This window comes from Lissotriton helveticus, chromosome 7, assembly GCF_964261635.1.
Source record: "Lissotriton helveticus chromosome 7, aLisHel1.1, whole genome shotgun sequence".
In the NCBI taxonomy this organism is placed as follows: Eukaryota; Metazoa; Chordata; class Amphibia; order Caudata; family Salamandridae; genus Lissotriton; species Lissotriton helveticus.
The window spans coordinates 563,740,438-563,760,960 of record NC_136068.1 but is presented as its reverse complement, the minus strand read 5'-3'; the positions used below and the strand labels follow the sequence as shown (position 1 = coordinate 563,760,960).

General features: G+C 47.6%; 1 protein-coding gene across 6 annotated transcripts in view; it reads right to left on the bottom strand.

Annotated features, from left to right (window-relative positions):
• The window catches only part of TEP1 (telomerase associated protein 1), a 1,162,857-nt gene that overhangs the window by 603,211 nt on the left and 539,123 nt on the right, over positions 1 to 20,523 (bottom strand). For all 6 annotated transcript variants that reach the window (XM_078652640.1, XM_078652638.1, XM_078652642.1 and 3 more), the window contains 4 exons: positions 18,857 to 18,970; positions 16,165 to 16,282; positions 11,782 to 11,982; positions 11,389 to 11,582 (listed from right to left, as the gene is read on the bottom strand). In XM_078652640.1, coding sequence (XP_078508766.1) covers positions 11,389 to 11,582; positions 11,782 to 11,982; positions 16,165 to 16,282; positions 18,857 to 18,970 — 627 coding nt within the window. The remainder of the gene's footprint in view (positions 1 to 11,388; positions 11,583 to 11,781; positions 11,983 to 16,164; positions 16,283 to 18,856; positions 18,971 to 20,523) is intronic.

Below are 20,523 nucleotides of genomic sequence, written 5' to 3'. Positions count from 1 at the left end.
GAAGGTATTGAGGGGCTGCAGGTCTAGAACAGGACGAAGGCCTCCATCCTTCTTGGACACCAGAAAGTAGCCGGAAAAACAACTACTACCTGTTCTGCCATGAACATCCTCTCTATGGCTCCCTTAGACAAGGGAGCAGCCACTTCCTGTCGAAGTAAGGAGAGATGGTCCTCTGTCAGACTGTCGCAAGTGAGTTGCATAGGTGGAGGGGTAGTCACGAAGGGGAGGAAGTAGCCTAGTCGGACAATCTGGAGGACCCATCGGTCTGATGTTTTGGAATTCTAGTGGTGCAGGTAATGGCATGTTTTGCCTCCCACTGGTTGCCCATGATGGTTGGAGGATGAACTAATGAGATTTGAAGGCTACGGCTGATGGGGGAGGGGACCGGCTGCCGTCTGGCTGCCCAGCTCACAGGGATTGGGAGCACTGCATCCTCAGCCACGCAGAGGCTAGGAAGCTTGTATGCTGTGGTAGCTGGACCAGTAAAGACAAAAGGAGAGAAAGGCAGACTGAAGTTGGCGGAAGGCCAATGAAATGCCTATGGATCTGGCTATAGCCTGCTATGCTTGAAGCGATCCAGCCCGGAGTCTGCCTTGTCTTTGAACAGACAGAAACCATGAAAGGGCATGTCCATAAGCGAGGCTTGGACAACCTCTGATAAGCCAGTCGTTCTCAGCCAGGTGTGGCACTGTAAGGCCACCGGCGAACTAACCACTTTGCCTTGCAAGTTGGTCCAGCCCACATCTGATCTTGAACTTGGCTGCATCTCTCCCATCTGCAATTACCTGGGCGAGCAAGGCCCGGACCTCCCCCAGGACCATAAGCAACACCTGCGCAACCGAATTCCGTGGTGCATGGGAGTATCAGCCCAGAAGGCACATGGTGTTTACTGACCGCAGTGCCAGGTTGTTGGAAGAAAACATTTTCTTGTCTAAGGTGTCCAGCCTCTTGGAATCCCTATCTGGTGGAGTGGCAGGGAGGATGCCTGGATTTAAAGGAGAAATGGAGACTTGGATCACCAAGCTCTTTGGATTAGGGTGTTGTGTGAGAAAATTGGAGTCCCCTGGGCTGGATTTATCACAGGGTCGAGTGGCCCCTCCCTAACCCTACCCAAGTCCTGGCCTGTAGGAATAGGGCTCAGGCTCCGATTTGGAGGGCAAGTCTCCAGTCGGGGCCAGGGGTAAAAATGGGGTTGGTGCAGGTAGCATAAACATCTGGACCGGCGCCGGGGAAGGTCTATGTAGTATGACCAGTGCCGGTCCAGAACAATCCGTGGATCTAAGGGGCTTGACTAGCACCATGGGCAGCCCCACCGGCGGGGAACCAGTAGGAGCCACTCCCAAACCTATGGGGCCCGAAGGTGCACCAGCAGGAAAGGGCTGCCCAAATATGAGGCGCATTGCCTCATTAAATTTGCAGAGTTCGGCGGGTGTCACTCTGGCTCCCGAAAACTCTGGAAGGCGCCAGGCCTTGAATGATAACACTTCCTCGTCTCGTCGGAAGACTTTGACGGATGGTGTTAAGTCGAAGACCTCTTTGGCCTTTTACTCTTTCTTCTAGTGGGACTTACCCAAACTACTTCGACTGTGACAAAGATTGATGGCTCCACAACTGATGCCCAGACCTTCCTCTCAACCGGGATCGAGAGCGTTGTGTCGTCGCATGTCAAGAGGAAATGGAGCTTGACGCACTGAGGCAATTAAGCTTGAGGCACTGCTCTATCAAGGACTTGGGGTGAATGGTGAAGCAGTCCCCACAGATCAGAGGTAAACAAGATGCGGGTCCATCACCAACATCTGTCGGTGACAGGCGCCAAGGGTTTGAAGCCAGCTTTCCTAGTGGACATCCCTGCCACACCAGGAGGAGAAAAATCTAAAAAAAAAACCTCGACAACAAGTTATAAACAAGCATTTACAATGCAATGGTTTTGCCTTTGTTAAAGTTAGAGCTATTGGCATTGCTCTTGACATTATTTTTATTTATGTTTTTTTAACATAAATAAATGGCATTGTCATTTACAATGCCACTAGCTTTATCTCTCGCAAATGACACACACAAACACACACACAGAGCCTCCCCACACACACACCCACACAGAGGCCCCACACACACAGCCACACAGAGCCCCCCACACACACAGCCACACAGAGCCCCCCACACACATAGCCACACAGAGCCCTCCAGACACACCCACACAGCACAAGCAGGCAACAGGGGCACACGGAGGCACAAGCAGGCAACAGGGGCACACGGAGGCACAAGCAGGCAACAGGGGCACACGGAGGCACAAGAAGGCAACAGGGGCACACGGAGGCACAAGCAGGCAACAGGGGCACACGGAGGCACAAGCAGGCAACAGGGGCACAAGCAGGCAACAGGGGCACACGGAGGCACAAGCAGGCAACAGGGGCACGAAAACGAAGGCACAAGCATGCGACAGGGGCACGAAAACGGAGGCACAAGCAGGCAACAGGGGCACACGGAGGCACAAGCAGGCAACAGGGGCACACGGAGGCACAAGCAGGCAACAGGGGCACACGGAGGCACAAGCATGCAACAGGGGTACACGGAGGCACAAGCAGGCAACAGGGGCACACGGAGGCACAAGCAGGCAACAGGGGCACACGGAGGCACAGGCAGGCAACAGGGGCACACGGAGGCACAAGCAGGCAACAGGGGCACACTGAGGCACAAGCAGGCAACAGGGGCACACGGAGGATTGATGGAGGGCCCCTGACACGTAGGGGCACTCTCAGTGGCTATCCCGCCCCCCTCCATCGCGTCGCTGGGGCTGCCGGGGCCTGCGTTACACCAGCATCCAGTGTGTGCCATAACTCGAGCTGAGCATCACCACCGTTTCCACTCCCAGCCATAGCTCACCTTTCTTTTCTCATGAGTTCGCCCTCTCCCTGTCCTCAGTCTTTCCTCACTGGCCCCTGCTGTCCTTTACACCTGTTCATTCATCTTCGCCCGTCCCCTCTCCCTCATTAGTACCTGCTCCCCATTTCATCCGTATTCTCACTCCTTTATCTCTTCCTACTGTCCTTTTTATCAGTCCAAAATCTATCTCTTGCTCATTCGTCTCTGCACCCCGTTTATACGTCTGCCCTCCCCCTCTCTTATTAGTCCGTGCTCTTTCACTCATCTGCCCGCAACTGCCCTACTAGTTTGTCCTCTCCTTTCACCAGCCGACCACTCTCCGCTCACACATCCCCGCTCTGCCTCCCGCCTGTCGCCTCTCATTCACTAGCTCCTGCTCTCTTTTAACCAGTCTGTCCCCAGTCAGTCAGTCAGTCTACTCTCCTGTCAGTGTTCCCTGCTCGTTCCTCCTTTCATCCGCAAATCTACTCTCCCCGCGCTCTTCTTCTTCACCGTGCCCTCTCCTGCTCACTAGCTCCCGTGAACCTTTCCCCCGTCTGCCACTCTCCCCACGCTGGTATTTTGTATCCATTCACCATTCGACCCCCCCCCCCAGCCCCCTGCTTTCACTCGCATCCTTCTGTCCTGCCTCTCCCTCGTTGGTATCCGCTCTGCATTTCATCCGTCTGTCCCCGCTCCCACACTGCCTCCTGGCTGCGCTTCTCTCAGCAGGCCGTCCCCGCTCCACTCACTGGTCCTCTGCTCACCTTTTCAACCGCCTCTCCCCACTAGTCCGGGCTCCGCTTTTCATCATTGGGCCTCTCACTCAACTCTAGTTGTAGTTCTCCATTCGCCAGTCTGCTCTCGCCGCCCACCCCCCAAATTCGACCCTCCTCTCCGTTTCGTCCGTCTGTCCTCTCTCCCTCGTTAATATCTGTCCGTCTGTCACCAGTGCCTGCACACTGCTCTCCTTCACACCAGCCCATAATCTCCGTCCCTCGTTTGTCCCTCCTCTCTTTCTCCTCAGCTGGTCCCCTCTCCCTCATCAGTCCCCGCTCTCTCTTTTTTCCACCCATCTATCTCCTGCTCCTCTCACTGGGTCGCGTTTTGCTTTCGGCAGCCTCAGCCTGTCCTCTCTCCGCGCACTCGTCCCTTCTCTCTCATAATATCCATTCGCCTCCCTCCCACTCACTATGATCTGCTTATCTTTGTCACCCAACAAGTTGCTGCTTTCCTTGCCTCTCCCCGTCGGCCCGTCTCTCTCCCAGTAGAGATGCATTTCTGAGCCGTGCTCACCCATCAGCCGTCCTCCTCCCCATCCAGCAAGGGTGCAAGGACGTGCAAGGGGCCCGCAACCCCCAGCTGGAGTGAAGTGGGCTCCTCTCAACCCCCCTGGGCCCCGGTGCCACAGCTGCACAAGTAATGGGGCGCCCTTGCCCCTGTTATATAATGTCCGCCCCTATTCACCTTGCACCTAACTCGCTGCCGTCACTAAATAGAAAAAACAGCACCGTTGTCGCCCTTTGCTGGCGTTGTTTCTGCTTCAATCCCTGCTCACAGACAAAAGGGTCCAACCCTAAAAAAACACCGATTAGCCGAGGCACTACTCACTGCGGGCGGCGTGGTGGTGCTGCAGGGCTCTCCCGCCTCTGATGCCGCCGGGCTCCCTCAGCTCACGGGAGCCCGGCAGAGCGCCCGCCATGGTTGTTCTCCTGTCTCCCGGGCTGCGGGGGGCGGGACTTCCGGCCGGCCGGCCGCGCAGGGATTGGCCGGCCGGAAGAAACAGACAGCAAAAAAACGCCCAGCTGGAGTGAAACCGCCTACGGAAGAAAACACGAAAACGGGTCCGGGAACGCCTCAGAATCTGGTCCGCGTTGACAGACAGATTCAGCTCCCAATGGCTAGCCTCCATTTATGGAGCTAGCCAATGGGAGCAGGAGGCGTATACCCGAGCCCTTTTTCATCTCATGAGGTTTATTGGCGCATGCGCACTTCGTGCGCATCGCCGAGGCAAAACCTAACAAGTCAGGTCCCGGGGCGTGCTGTGATTGGCTGACGTCACAGGGGTGTCCCGGGCCGGCAGCCAATCACAGCGCGGCCCGGGAAATGACGTCACTGGGGTGTCCCGGGCCTGCAGCCAATCACAGCGCGGCCCGGGACACACGGCAACAAGGGGCGGGGCTTAAAAAAAGCCCGAGAAACGCCCCCGAATCGCGTTTTCCCCGAGAAAGCGTGATTGACAGCCTCTGTCTCCCAATGGCTAGCCTCCATTTATGGAGCTAGCCAATGAGAGACAGAGGCGGGTCATCGATCCCACATACAACTCAAAAGGTTTTTTAGCGCATGCGTACTACGTGCGCACTTGCAGGCAAAACCTAATAAGTTAGTCAAAAATGACTGGGGGTAGCTCTATCTGGATCTGCAATGACTGGTGTGGAAAGAAAAGAACTGGCGCAGTGCGCCGGGGTGGTGCCTATATAGGCACCATGCACATCACTTCCGGTGCAGGCAACACCACATGGAGCCGAAGGACGCCACCTAACGGCAAGAAGGGGTACTGTTTACAAAAAAAATTCTGGATCCAGTCTGATGCCTGGGGATCCTTCTAAAGTAAGGTATGTGCAACTTTAAGTCTCTATCAGATGCAGAGCACAAAACCAATCAGAGGTGCCAGTGTGAGATCACTAATGTGGCACCTTTTTAGATGGAAAGAGACCATTCCACAGAACTGTAAGGGAGGAGGCACTGAGGATTCTGATGTAGGCTAGAATATCTACCAGAAAAAGTGTTACCAAAGGTAAGTAACTTGTTCTTCTGATAGCTACTTCTACCCACAGATTCCTCATTGTTAGAATAGTCACCAAAGAAGTACTTCCGAAGGTGGGGGTTTGTGGACTGGGAGCAGGTCAAAAAGTCCAACAGGCCAGATTGGGACAAATGTCCTTCTCGTTGGAGCTGGATGTCAAGGAAGTAGTGCCTAGTGAACTTTGGACTGATGGCCACGGCGCGGCCTGAAGGTTATCAATAACAGGCACTCCTGAGTGCCAAGACTGTGGTAGCAGCTAGGGACCTTTTGAGAATGACCCTTCAGAACTTTTGGAGGTTGCTTTTGGGCCAATGCATAGCACGTACTTAATTCAAAGGACTAGCCACATTGGTAACGTCCATTACCTCACCTTTCTTTGCTCCTGAGAACCAACCATAAGGCTGATAGTCCATCTGACTGTTTTTGGCGCAGTCAATTTAAAAACTCAAAGTTCTCTTGGAGTCCAACTGATCGAGTCTTTCTTCCTCTTTCAAGGGGTGAAACTGAGCTGAGAACGTTGGGAGAGTCACAACTTTTACCAAAAAGGTTACCCTCAACACCAGTTTATTTGGGGGGAAAAGTGGTGTAAGGAGGTTGCAAACAAGAAAGGTTGAAGCTCTCGGAGATGATCAGAAAGAACAGGAATGAGGAAGACCACCTTTGGAGGCAGAAGAGTGCAAGAAAACATAACAAGTATCTGTTCAAAAGGAGTACACATGTCAGGGTAAAAACCTGGGCGACACGGCCACGGATACCACTGTTTGGTCCCTGTTCCAGATTCACGTACTATTCCACCCGCTAACTCGGACTCCCCGACCGCCACAACTACTGCTCGCAGTGGCACGCAGATGCTTCCTCCGCTGCTTGCGTCTAACACGAGCAACGACACCATATGCGCCGATATTGCCGCTGTTAGGCACCCCGACAACGGCAGGGACCCTGACCACTGTAAAGTTGGATAGCTGGATCGCCGCAGAGGTGGAAACGATGGGCGACCTTTACTCTGACGGCGTCCTCCTGCCCTTTGCAGCCCTCGTAGGGGATACATCCCTCCCGGCAGGACAGTTCCTAACACACGCGTCCCTCGTTCACGCGTTGACTACCGCTTGGGGAGACATGTCTAGAGAGCCACCAACGCATCACTTCATGCAGTACCTGCATGTCATGAGTAACGGCACTCACATCATTCATTGGTTAATGCAAGCACTCCTCCTACATACACACCCGGCAACTGTACACCTGAGGGAAAAATGGGCGACGGACAGAGGAAGGAACTGGACGGACAAAGAGTGGGCTATGATCCTGGCTGGCCCAGTGAACATCCCCAGCAGCCCTCGCTTCAAAACTATACAATTTTATATACTGCACCGCGCATACCTCACCCCAGACAAGATAAATAAGTATTTTTCAGTCACAGACACTGCCTGCAGCCGCTGCTCCCTTCTAGGTGCGGATCTCCTCCACATGCTCTGGTTCTGTCCCGCCCTCCGGCAGTACTGGGACGGAGTGACCGTGATACTCCGACATTGCACTAAGGAACAGGTACCAAGCACATGGGAAGCCTGTATATTGGGTTTGTACAAGCGCACGCGCCAAAATAAGGTTCAGACTAGATATTGGGATCTTGGACTTATCACAGCCAAAAGACTACTTACCAAGCGGTGGAAGGCAGCCACACCTCCGACACTGGTGTCTGTCGCTGACAAACTGGGCACGGGCTGAGAGCTCTGTCCTGAAGCGGGAAGAGACAGCAGGGCTCAGAAAATTCCCCATTGCACGACAATGGGAGGACATACTACACTCCTTCCTGCAGAAATGTACGGAACAGGGAATTACGTAATGATTCATGTGCTGCCACCCCCACTCCCCGATACGAATTCCTGCAAACCGCACATGATGCACCATACACCATCCAACCGGCCATTAGGCTCAGCCCACTGTCTGACATGTGCTTAACTGATTCACACTGACGACCTCTTGCCCCACTCCCGGACACGCGCCGCCACATGCGACGCTACGACAGAAGCCCGGGCACCACACCGGAATGCCTCACCCTCAGCACACTCGAGGGCCCCCCCCCTAATAGCTCCGCCGCACGGACAGCCTGCACTTTTCCGCCCCCCCCCCGGTCCCCCGCCTGCCTACCCCGTGAGACACGGCTGGCACGCTGATTCCGACCTCCCCCTCTAGACGATATGGAAAACTCTGCACACACCTACCCCCACCTACCTATTGTATAACTCATGTTCCTGTTTTGTAATTCGTTGTTGATTTGGTTCCATCTCCTCCTAGACCATGTCCGTACACATACAACTCCATGATTCATACCATTTTGCGCCACAAGGCGCCCTCGGAAGTGACAGCTAAGGCTTAGGCACCTCACCTGGGCGCTAAGATACAGAACAGCTATTTCCAACGGAATGGGCGCACAAGGCGGTTATGCGCCCCAAGCGCGCTTAGTCGCGGAACACCCTCATCACTCCTTCATATGACACCAGGCCCGTCTGAATGTTGACCCACACTGAGACACTCACCAATGGCGCAAGTTAGACATAGTGGGCTCGGCTGCCACCGCTGCTGATGATGAGGGTGGGTTCGGCGCAGCTACTTTGGTCCACTGACTATATACGGAAAACCCATAGACTACACACTTGCATGGCAATATATGTATACATGATTACGGTGTTATGTGACATAATGTTATACGCTGCCGGACCCCAGGGTTGTCGGCCTTGAAGCTGTGTTCACTTACCCTACCTAACACAATGTTCATTATCTGCAGCTGGCCCGGCTGGGTTGTAAGCTACGATGCTGTGTACACTGTATGTTGGACAATAAAGGTCTTTTAAAAAAAAAAAAAAAAAAAAAAAGGAGTACACATGTCAGGACCAAGCTGAGATCCCACAGTGGCACCACAAATACATGTGGTTTTAACCTTTTATAAACCTCATCACAACAGATAATTTAAACAAAGACGGCTGGTCTGATAAACACACAATCAGAAAGGACTGACATTTAATTGTGCACACAGAAAATCCTTGTTGGGCCAAAGACAAAACGAATAACAAAACATCCAACAGTTTGTCACGCCACAGGTCTGTGTTGCAAGCCACAAATCTGTCCCAGTGCCCAGCAGAAATCGATTTAGTACAAGGGCACCACACAGCAAGGATAACATCCACAAGGGTCGAACACAGTTATCTGAAGCTGATCAATCTCCATACATGGAGGTGAAGATTGAGAAATACTGTGTGCAGAGCTTGTCATGTAGCTACGACAGAAGATCCTATGACACCGCTCAGACAATCCATGGTGTCCAACACATTAGGAATTGTGAACTTGGTAGCATCGCAACCATCCTGGATTGCCTACATAAAGGTGGAACCTAAATCCTCAAGGACACCGGGTAGGACCTGTGCCATGGTGTCACAAGCAGCGCAGATATAGCTCCCTAAAAGGGAGCTGGCATTAACTGAACACAGGGCAAGACTCGTGGATGAAAATATGAATTATCCAAAAGTCTCCAAAAGTTTAGATTCCCTATATGATAGTGTTACAGGAAACACATTGGGTTGATCTTGCCTGCTGAGTGCTGGGTAAGAAAGTTTTTGTCACTGGGGCTGGGCAATGTCACTGTGATTGGATGACTGACTGGAGATCCAGAACAGAGTGTCCCAAATGCCTTAACCACTTGGCTGCTAAGGCACCTGATGATCTTCCATTGACTTTCCATTGAAATCAATGGAAAGTCCATGACGAGTTACCCTTGTCATTAGCGCTGAAGTGGTTAAGAAGGATGTCTGAAAGGCCTCATTAAAAGGTAATGGGGGCTCAGAACTTGTCTGCCCAGTTAAAAGCACCTCCATGAGGACAATAGTCTTCACCTCCTTTGAAGGTAATTGAACGTTCAGGATCTCCGCTGCCATTGCCACGACAATGGTGAAGAAAGCCTTTTCTTCTGTGGCAGGGCCTGCAGGTGAAACCAGTTCATTGTCTGGTGAAGTGTCCAGACCACTAGCATCCGGAAGGTCTTCGTACCAATTATCATCAGAATATGGCTGGGCAAATTCATCCCCAACATCCTGGGATCTTTGTCAGAATCTGTGCCAAGTAAGAATGCAATGTGTAAGCCCTCCCCTGAGTTAGGGGCTCTGTATTAGAGTCTGAAAGATTGACAAAAGGCTGCAGCCCTAATGGATCGGGCACAGTTTTGCTGGAGAAGTCAAAGCGGTGCAGACTTGGAGTCAGAAAGCCCTATGAATACGGAAAGTAGCTGAATCTACCACAGTGAAGAGAGGCCAATATCAAGAATCTATAGATGTAACTTTTTATCAATATGCATGAGGCAGTATTTATTCTTCAAATCCTTACAACTGGCCAGGTGAGCAATCAGACCCTTGCTTCATTTTCTACCTTTAAAATGTGTCTGCACTATAATCTTAAATATAAATTTCAATCAAGGAATATCTGACTTCATGTGCAAAGGAAATAATGTCAACTGGCCTCTCTGCAATGCACGAAATGGCAAAATCGTAAGCAAGCACTATCACAAAAATGTAATTTTTTTTTGTTGACAATACCTTTATTACTAAGGAAAAAGGTCCCCAGCTAAAAATGGAGAGTATTCAATGTGTGTGAAGGTATTAAATGTCAGTGAAGAGTGGAGACAGGAAATGGGGTGGAATGGAAGGGGTAATGAAAGAGCTATTGGCGGAAGGACCTAATGGAGTAGGGGAGTAAAATAAGTTAACAAAGACAGCACAAATAACATTGGGGGCATTGCCAGTTACCTAGAAATACTATATGCGATGGGTAGAAAATTAAATAGAATGTACTTACCTGGCTGCAGGCTGCCACCTTCCCTCTGTCCTCTTCTGTTCCTGCCAGAAGCAAAACGCACACACAGGTTCCCCTAAGCCAATAACAACGTTGCTGTCACGATGACAGCAGCGTCCTGATTAGTCTGAGCACTGTGGTTTTGCAATCAGCTGGGGACTATGAGCCTGTGCATGTTCTCTACCCAGGCTGTACAATACAGCCAGCTGAGAACATGCAAAGTGTGCATGGCTGTTTGGCCGGCCGAACCATCATACACACTCTTCCCTTGCTGGCAGTGAAGACTCAGCCCTGCTTTGTAAACCTACCCCAGAGCAGAAAAATAAAATGATAACATTGTGTAATTATCGTTTTATTTTTCCTTTTTTCCACTGCTCAAAGACCAGTCAGCAGTGCTCCTTCTCCTTAGTGGGGGAGCCATCACTGGTTGGAATGCACACATGAAGCAAAGAGAGAAAGTGACAGGGCTACAAGGGAGAAGAAAAAGTTTAAGGTGACTTTACCCTCCTGTAAAAGCACCAATTAGGGTACCCAAATCTGGTGGAAGAACCTATAAGGCTGATGTAGAATGGATATAGGTACAGGAAAAAGGGTGGACTGAATTTAAGGGTGGAATGGAAGGCAATACGTTACGCTAGAATTGAAATGTTTAGCTTATGAGATAGCAAGAGTAAAACAGAAGCTCACTGCATAGGGGCAAGGAATACGGAAGGTATGCAAAGGAGGCACAAAGATGAGGGTATAGAAAAATGGGCTCCCAGCAGCTTACGCAAAATGGAAAAGGTACCATCTGTGCAACAAAAGGGTCGAAAAAGGAGAACGATCAAAGGGAACATGAGAAGCGAAGCATGAAAAAAGGGCGCAAGAACGGGGGGGGGGGGACTCACCTGTAAGTTACAGGAAGGCTGCTGTCCCTCTTCAGGTGCTGGTTCAGTTGGGTACAAAGTCGGAACAGCATCTTCTCTACACTCTGTGCTCCTGGGCTGCCATGCGAGAAATGGAAGAAGATGTCGGACAATGAGGAAGAGTCCTCCTGGTTCTTCTTGTTCTTCACTGTGTTCAGTTTATCCACCAGGGCAGCCTGCAGACAAAGGAAGCCCAGGAACAAACATTAATATGAAGTACATTACAGAGAGGTGAAAATGCTGGTGAAGCAGAAAGTCGTCAGAAGAGCTGGTTGGAACATAGTCCTAGCTCTGTTCTTTCATATTCAGAATATGCTCACAAGTTTCTCTATCGTTCCAAGTCAGTGTTTATGAATGGATAGTACAACATCCTACCATAAAGACAGTCTTTCCCTCGCTGGGCCCTGCGTTGATGGCCAGGACTCTGCCTCCTGCTGGGGGTCCATGCTGAGACATGTCAATCATGCTGGCAGCACTGGCAAGCAACTTGCTCCGGGCACAGAACTGGCGATGGTTATAATCAAGGTAGGCCTCCTGAGACATCTTTTCTTCATCTTCTGGTGCCTCCACCTCAGCCTATGAAAACAGCAAATCAGAGCCTAACATCAGCGTAAAGAGTGGAAAAGAGATATGCATTTCACTTCCTTGAATGTTGGGCTGCTTCTACACTCTTTGCTGGTTGTATGATAGTGGAAATGTTTGAAAGGAATGCCCCATATGCTATTGCAAATGCTCAAAATAAGGTGGTGTAAAAGAACAATTGATGGACAGAATGTAGAACAATGTCATACATTCACCCCAATACAGAGATCTGAGCCTAAATCCATCGTTTCTTAGCTCACCATGCCATTCCAGTTTCGACCCAGCCATATGCAAATCAGCCTTGATCCTGCGCCCAATGGGAACAGTCCAGCCCAAACTGTCAGGCCAGGTCCTCCCTGGACTGGAAACAAGCATCCTAGGTCCGGTTTCGGGCTTTCAGCCCTCCTTAGCCAGGATAGTTTGACTCCAGTGGCATGGTGAATGTTTGCATTGTCCAGCATTCCGTTCATCAATTATTTATTTTGCAATTGTCACCCTAAGTGGGAAGGGCATGCCCAGACGTGGGGCCCGTGCTCACTACACCACTGGATTCAAGCTAGCCTTGCTGATGAAGGGTGATGCCCTGAAATTGGTCCCAGGAGGCTGGTTTCCGGTCAAGGGATGACCTGGCTTGGCAGTTCGGGCTGGACTGTTACCTCAAGGAACAGTCCAGGGAGGACCTGGCTTGACAGTTCGGGCTGGACTGTTCCCACAAGGAACAGGGTCAAGGCTGATTTGCAGATGGCTGGGTCCAAACGGGGTGGTGTGGTGAGCAAAAGAATGATGGAAAAACCCAGATCCTTGTGACTGGGGGTGAATGTTTGCATTGTCCAGCATTCCCTCCATCAATTGTTTCTTTTGCACAAAATAAGGTGGAAGCATAACTGCCCTGGCAGAGCCACCTTTAGCTATTTAAAGCTCAATGTACACTACACATAAGATCCTACTCACTTCTTGAATTCCAGAAGAAGCTGAAGACCTGGCTTTTTGAGTAATCCCACCAGGCCCTAGCTGTGCTTAGACATCACACCTGCCAGGATACCAACCTGGGTGATAGTGCGCTCTACAAATCAACACAAAAAACAATCTACGTTTTGTAAATGGCTGAGACTATCACAGAATAAGACTTACAAAAAAACATCTGCCATTTCAGTGCTGTTGTGTGCACAGTAAGATATACCTGACACGCATCACTGTTACATTCATAATAGAGTGACAGAGGACAGTACTTTCACCTGAGCTCAAGTGACCCATATTAAAAAGTAGCAAGATGAGCAGTACGATAAATTATGAGAAAATATACCTTGGTAAAGGACATGACTCACCAAATCAAGAACGAAACACAAGTAACTAATTCGTTGACTCAACACCATGGAGTCTGGATCAACGTGTGAAGGCACAATCTTACACAGAATACATTATCTGACATTTCTTAGATATATCACTTATATTTGAAGCAAAAAACATTATTTTCTGGTTACTTTATATGAAGACTATTTTTGAACTTTTTCGGATGTTTTGGGCCACCTCCGTTGAAGGAATACTTGAAATGCACCATTTTGCGGACTTTACGTTTCTAGTAGTTCCCAACCGGCTTGTCTCCTTTTGGCCTATTTGTAGTAACACATCAACATTACGCCTGTGATAAAGTACAGCCTCCATGTTTTATCAATCTGCCAGAAGGCAGACACTGAAGACCTGCACAAGAAAACATCTATCTCCAATAAGCATGGGAGGCATGTTCATCTTTCTAAAGACAGGAGGTGGAGGCTCACACAGACAGCATATAACACATTTTCAAATACAACTCCAATATATGTGGTACACCACTTCCTCATAACAATAGCAGTCCCCTGACACTTTTCACAAGGTGGCTAAATTGTTTTAAAAAAAAAATCCAAAGTCAGGTAGAAGTCACTTTCCTCCACTGGAAGCTATAAAGGGAGACAGTACTTGCATTTAAAGGTTTTCATAATTTCCCTTTTCTGCTGATGCACATGCACTCAGGTTTATTACATTCATGCAAAGCTTTGAAAGAATTACCGCCTATGTGCTAAATTAAACCCAGTTGGGATTGTATTACTTTGATATTAAGCTTTCCAGGGATTTAGTAGCTCTATACTACATGTTTGATAACAAGCATGTAGAGCTTTTGATCATTTTTAACAATTTGTAGCAAGTTTTCAATAATTTTTAATCCACCGTAGTGCTTATTGTGTTTTATTACCTAAGTGTATAGCTTTCCAGCACTTGATAAAATCCCTACAACTCTTACCAACTTAAGGCATGTGCCCAAGCACTTTGCTGCCTGCATGTCAAACTTCCTCGTGCATTATTAAGCAGGCTATGTGTTTCCATGCTTTGTTATCAGGTTGGAATATTGTTTAGTGTAAAGAACGTACCTAGGTGTATTCTTTCCACTTCTTTATTTCACCTATGGAAATCGTTCCATTGTCGTTTTACCCTGATCTAAAGATGGTATTTTATTTGAGACATGAAAATGTGCTAATATTTACATGCATGACCTTCCAGTGATTTATTACATATGTTAGGCTTTATAGTAGTCTGATAATTGCATAATAATCTCTCCAGTTCTTGAAGCTTTCCGGTGCTTTATTGCCTGAAACTAAATGACATGAGAAAAGGCTTATAAAGCACTCGAATACCAAACCACGTTATTGGTGCTAAAGAGGAATTTACAGAAAACAATTGCCAATCAGAGATTCCTAACCCCTAAAAAGGCAAAAAGCCACATTTTGATCTCTTTCCTAAATTTGAGATGGCGTGCTAGCATTTTGATTCCTGTAGGCACTGAGTTCCAAAATGTAGATGTTAGATGCAAGAAAGATTACCCTCACTAGAGACTCAGCCTGATTTTAGGTACCACCAAACATTTGCCTTTGTATAAATCTTTACAAGGCTTTAATATGTAGGTGTATAGTTTGCTATATCTTTTTTTTTACCTATTTCTAAAGTTGTCCAGCACTTGGTTGCCCATGTGTAAGATTTTCCAAGACATTATTATCCAGAAGGAGGATTCCAGTATTTTTTACCTACATTGAGTATACTGTAACTTTATCACTAATAGCTACAACTCACCAGAGTTTTGTTTACCAGTGGGTAGTTTCACATTACTTAGTTGCCGTTTTGCTAAGATATCTATGACTATATTATCTTTGTATGAACATTTTAGAAGGCTCAATTAGAAGAGTAATGTCTTAGAGCTTTATTACCTATGGTGTATTTTCACCCATGAATGCTTTCTAGGCTTTATCACCTTCAGGGAAATCTTTCCCATGCTACGTTACGCATAGTTAAAGATTACCAGAAGTTGTATTATCTCTGGGTGAAACTTGAAAGAGCCAGCAACCTCTGGGCACATATCTACACAATTACTACCAGAGTGTTGATTTCTCTCCTAACTGTGGGTACAGTAAAGCATGTTACAGAACTTGCATGCTAAGCTTCAAAGCATGAAATAAGCTGCTTGACAAGAGTTCCGAGTCTACAGCTTCACATTTCCTTAAGATGCTCAAGGTTTTTAATACCACAGATAAAGAGTTTAAAGATGGAATAATCTGTGGGTAAAGTTATGTAGTGCCTTATTAAATCGGAGTTACTTTTTCCAGGATACTGTTAGAGATAGAGGAGGGACTTTATTGCATCATTGTGCCATGATTTTCACATTATACCAAGAGGGTGCTGAGTTCTCCAGGTCCTTATTATCAATGCATAGACTTTTCCACAACTGTTTAGTTTTAGAATATGTAATATCATTTGTGTACATATTAAAGGGCTTTATTACCTGCAAGTAAAACTAGCCTGCCAGATGTTATTTTACAAGTGTGTAAAGACTCAAATACTATTACTTTATTACCTTTTCGTGGGGGTTTCCTGAGATTTCGTATTTGTGTTTTAACATCTTGATGGTTTTTTTAGGTAATCTGCTCTGGCCCTTTACTACCTATGAATGAAGTTTTTTACAATTGTATCACCTGTACAGCACCAAGTATAGTAAGAAAAGAAAGACTTCTCCCAGCATTTAGGACCGAAAAAGTGACGGGACAAGGAGAAGAAAGGAAGCAATATGGTTATCCTCAATGCTTTGAGACACGACATAGAGGGACATCTAGAGAACAAGAACTTGAGTGAAACAATGTTCATATATGTTCCTACCATGATATAGGTTTTCTTTATGGAATCCCAAACATCTTGCAGCACCTTGGAACCAAATTCCTCCAGTCCCTTGACGTAAGGTTTTTCATCAGCCACACCTCCCCATTCACACGAGTAGCTGAAAAACAGAACAATTTGAAAGAGTGCCTGACACACAAAAACAAACAGATAATTTTCCATTATGCCCTGGGACCCCAACTAAAACATTTTAATCCTGACGGTCATCTCTATGGGATTGGAGATACCGGTTTCATAGGCAAGGGGGTGCCCTCAGAAACAACCTAAAATATGGACGAGGTGGACGGATAACCGGGGACTTTACTTGGAGCCCCTCCCCCCCTACATCAATTATTGGGGAAATTGTCATGAGGACGGGATTGAGAGAGGACTGGACTATGATTATGCATTTCTTCTACTCGGGTGGCTGGGAACTGCATGTTTTAGACTCTATATCGGGGATTGGCACTGCTGTTTGTTGTTTGGCTTTTGGCCCCGGTATTCTTAGTTTCTAGGCCTGGGCGGTAAATCCCGTTCCGCTCACGGCATTTGGGTAATTTTGCGTTCCGTGGAGAACGCGAAATTGCCCAAAATTCTGCATTCTGCGACTTTTTGCTTGTTCGCGTTCTCAAATGCATGTTCGCGAGATATTTCTCCCCAAGCACGCAAACAGCGATTGCGAACAGTAAAAAAGCATCGCGAACAAGCAATTCCGCGTGTTCGCGGAGATTTTTACCATTCCGCGGAGATTTGCGTAACACGATTACGCGAATTCCGCCCACCCCTATAATAGTTTCCAAACTGTATTATTTTCATACTGAAAATGTTGCCATTAATATCACTATTATGTCTTTTGTAGTATTGGTAACCCTGGATGTACCAGGGGCGATTTGGCTGTAAACAATAAAATTGTGTTGTGTAAAAAAAAAAAATCCCGAAGTTTAGTAACATGCATAATGTGATTTAGCATAGAACAAACCCGTTCATTTTTTTGTAAAAATATTTTATTCAGTTTTTCAATCAGCTGTGTTATTACACTTCAGTTACATATTGTATTCAGGTATTTATTGCTTAATAAACGGCAAGAATAATGCCTCATTATCGCAACCCGTCCAGCCCCGATCCAATCCTCAACACCCACTTCTTCATGAGAGCTGACCATTCTGCTTGATCTTCTATAACAGTACTCCCCTCAGTTCTATCCTGGACTTCAAGTCTATGTTGCTCTGAGCTTCTTCATAGTCTAATTCCTCCTCATCTTATAAAGCAACTAACAAAAGAACCCCCAACTCACCCCCTTCCCTTCTCCCCCCCTAGGCCCTCTTCCCTCCCTCCCGTCAGACATGTCGCTTCCCTCTGTAGCAGGGTACGTACTTTGTCTCAATGATCCAGAGACAGACGACCCGAAGGATGACCAAATGGTAACATTGATCATCACAAGTCTTTGATAGAAATCCTACAAAAGGTATTTTGATCTACAACCACTGGTGGCCCCTCTTTTTGGTTTCTTGTGGCTTGTGAGAACTATTTAGTCTTAACTCCTACTAGATGTACTATGCTAGACGTCGGGTTAAAGAAATAGGAATTTCCATGATACTTTCCTACAGAGACCCCTAGGTTTTTCTTGTTGTTTATGTAATTCTTCAAAGGGATACTACCTAGGCTGGTCTATAAATATCCCTTAGGCCCTTTATCAACGTATTGTTATTTGTGTGCTTCCCTCCGTAGAACAAACCCGTTCATGTCAAACATTTCATCCTGGAGTTACCTTGCATCTGCATTCAGTTCACTCAAGGAAAATTATAGTCTTGAAGCAATTTTCTCACACCAGAACACGTAGGGAGCTGAACCTTCTATGAGCCCTCTCATCACATCACTGAGTCAGATCCAGGACTCAAGCAACATTTGCTGTTTTTTGATCATTTTTGTTAATGTCAGAACTGTGATAGGCGCTCTATCTTTGCTGTGGGTAACTTTTCTTATCTGCCTACTCTGTCTGACATCATAGTTGGTGCTTCAAAGAAGTTCCTTTTTAAAGTCTATGAATAGAATGGGCCTTGGCTGGAGAACTGCATCCCAGGAGGGTCAGATATGATGATAAACTTCAGGTAGACCTGGAGACTTGGGTAGAGATCACTCATGATTTTCTCAGTTATGGGGAGGACGGAGCAGAATCAGAGACGCACAGTTGCCAGGTTCTGGTCTGCTCCTATGAGGATCTGGCCCTCTGTATCTGCCTGTGGTCGGAAGCCTGGGAGAAGAGAAGCCACAGGAATCTACAATACCGCTGGCTGGGTCCGACCAGATGGAGAGTCGGACGTCAATGATTGTGACATGCCCAACACTGCAGATTGAATTGTAGACAGGGAGGTGGAGTACCCACTAGGATTTATGGTAAGGGTAGTCTGCGGCATTACGATTGCTGCTTGAATGTATTTATGCAATTGGGACGGCGGGGTTGTTGGGATGAGTGATGATTATGTGTTCTTGCTGATTTTTCCATTGTACAACTGTTAACTTGAAAAACCTATAAATTAAGATGTTATTGAAGTCTAGGAAAACAATCTAAGTGCTGTAATGAAAACAGAGGCCACCATGTAGATGAATTGAATTATGTGCTGACTGCACACCTGTGCCTCCTGATTCAGTTTCCTATTGGTTTGGTATACAGGACGTTTCCTAAAAAGAGCCTTACCGGGAATAATGTGCACCTCCATCTTGGCTCAAACGGCTCTTCAAATCAGACATTCTTCTGGCAGCCTCAGCTGATTCTGCTGTAAAGTCTTGTGACCACTGGTACGGCACTGAGCTGTCCAAAGGAAAGGAATGAAATTGAAGAATACATGAACACCGAGAGCACTAAACAGCATGGAGAGTAACCCAGCTCATAACCACCAAAATTGACAAATCAACAGAACCACATAAATAACAGCAAAACTCCTACTATTCAACACACAGGAGGGCCACAGAGACGACGATAATACAGTACATAAAACAGCGAAGGAAGATATAAAAGGGAGTTGACTATTACCTCCTAACCTACAACATATATAGCTAAGAGGCCAACAGCCACTACCACTTCCAGAAAACATTTATTTATGTGTGAATATGGGGAAAGACTCCGCAATAACTTCTCCACTTCATGGATGTCACTATCACTTCCCTGCAATCCCTCTTGTAAAGGCATCAGTCCTGAAAAGCCTGCCCCAGTAACGTACAACATTTATTTATACAATTGTTCATGAGAAAGTCCTATCTTAAGCCGTGGGACACGAGGGTAACGTGATTACCTTGCCACAAACTAACTACCCATGATATGCAAGCACTTGATAAAACAACTAACATTTGTCTCAGGTGTATCTTTGCTCCTGTCCCCAGAACCTGGCCACGAGCTAATGTTTTCTGTTGGAACGGAAAAGCTCTCTGCAAGGTAAAAGACGTGTACCCCTGCCCAATCGAACTTTTTTTTGTCAAATTCTTTTTTATTGCAATTTCCAAAAAGCAAAGAACAGACAATTATATAACTTGTAAGGCTCAACATAGTCTTGCCACAAGCTGAGAGCATTAGATAGCTAGAAATTTAACACCTCTTCTCCTCAAGTTCTCGGCATAGCTTCTACTAGAATCGGGCGCTACTTCCCCCCCCCCTTAAAAGTTACATATGTCGCATATCGCCCCATGTCACACGAAGCACCCTTGCATATATTGACAAAAGCCAACAAAATCAATAAAAATAAAAGGGGAAACAAACGTTTCTGTGGTACTTAATAGCTGCAATGATCGTGGGAGAGTGGTAGACAATATGCAATCAAGGAGAAGGTCAGAGGATCTCACCCTTCCCACTCCTGCTGAGGGTGGGGGGAGGGGGGAAGGCCCCACACTGGCGACAGGCCAGCGCCCCGCAACCCGCCGGGGTGCGCCACGTGGCCAGGTCGCTCTAGGTTTGAAAGAAATGTAGGGCTGCAGTCTAGGGCCACAAGCACAAAGAGGCAAACCCTCCGAGAGGTACCCCACCAATGGGCTCCAAATAGAAGCAAACCCTTTACGGGAATTCGTCATAATATCAGCCATCCATTTCAGGGCCAGCTCCTGCCCCAGCCGCGCATACCACTGAGTCAGGGAGGGGGCATCCGGTTTCTTCCTGGCCACAGCCACTACCATTTTGGCGGCCCCCAGACATAGCCACATAATGAAGTGAAAACCCACGGTTTGGTGCTTCAAGTTGGGGCCCCGTAGCCCAAGTAAGACGTGCCCTGGAGAATCAGATTAGGTAACCTAAAATCTGTCTGAAGGGTTGGGTTGCAGGACAGTCCCACCAAATGTGACAGAAATCCCTCAACAGCACACAAACCCGCCAATACT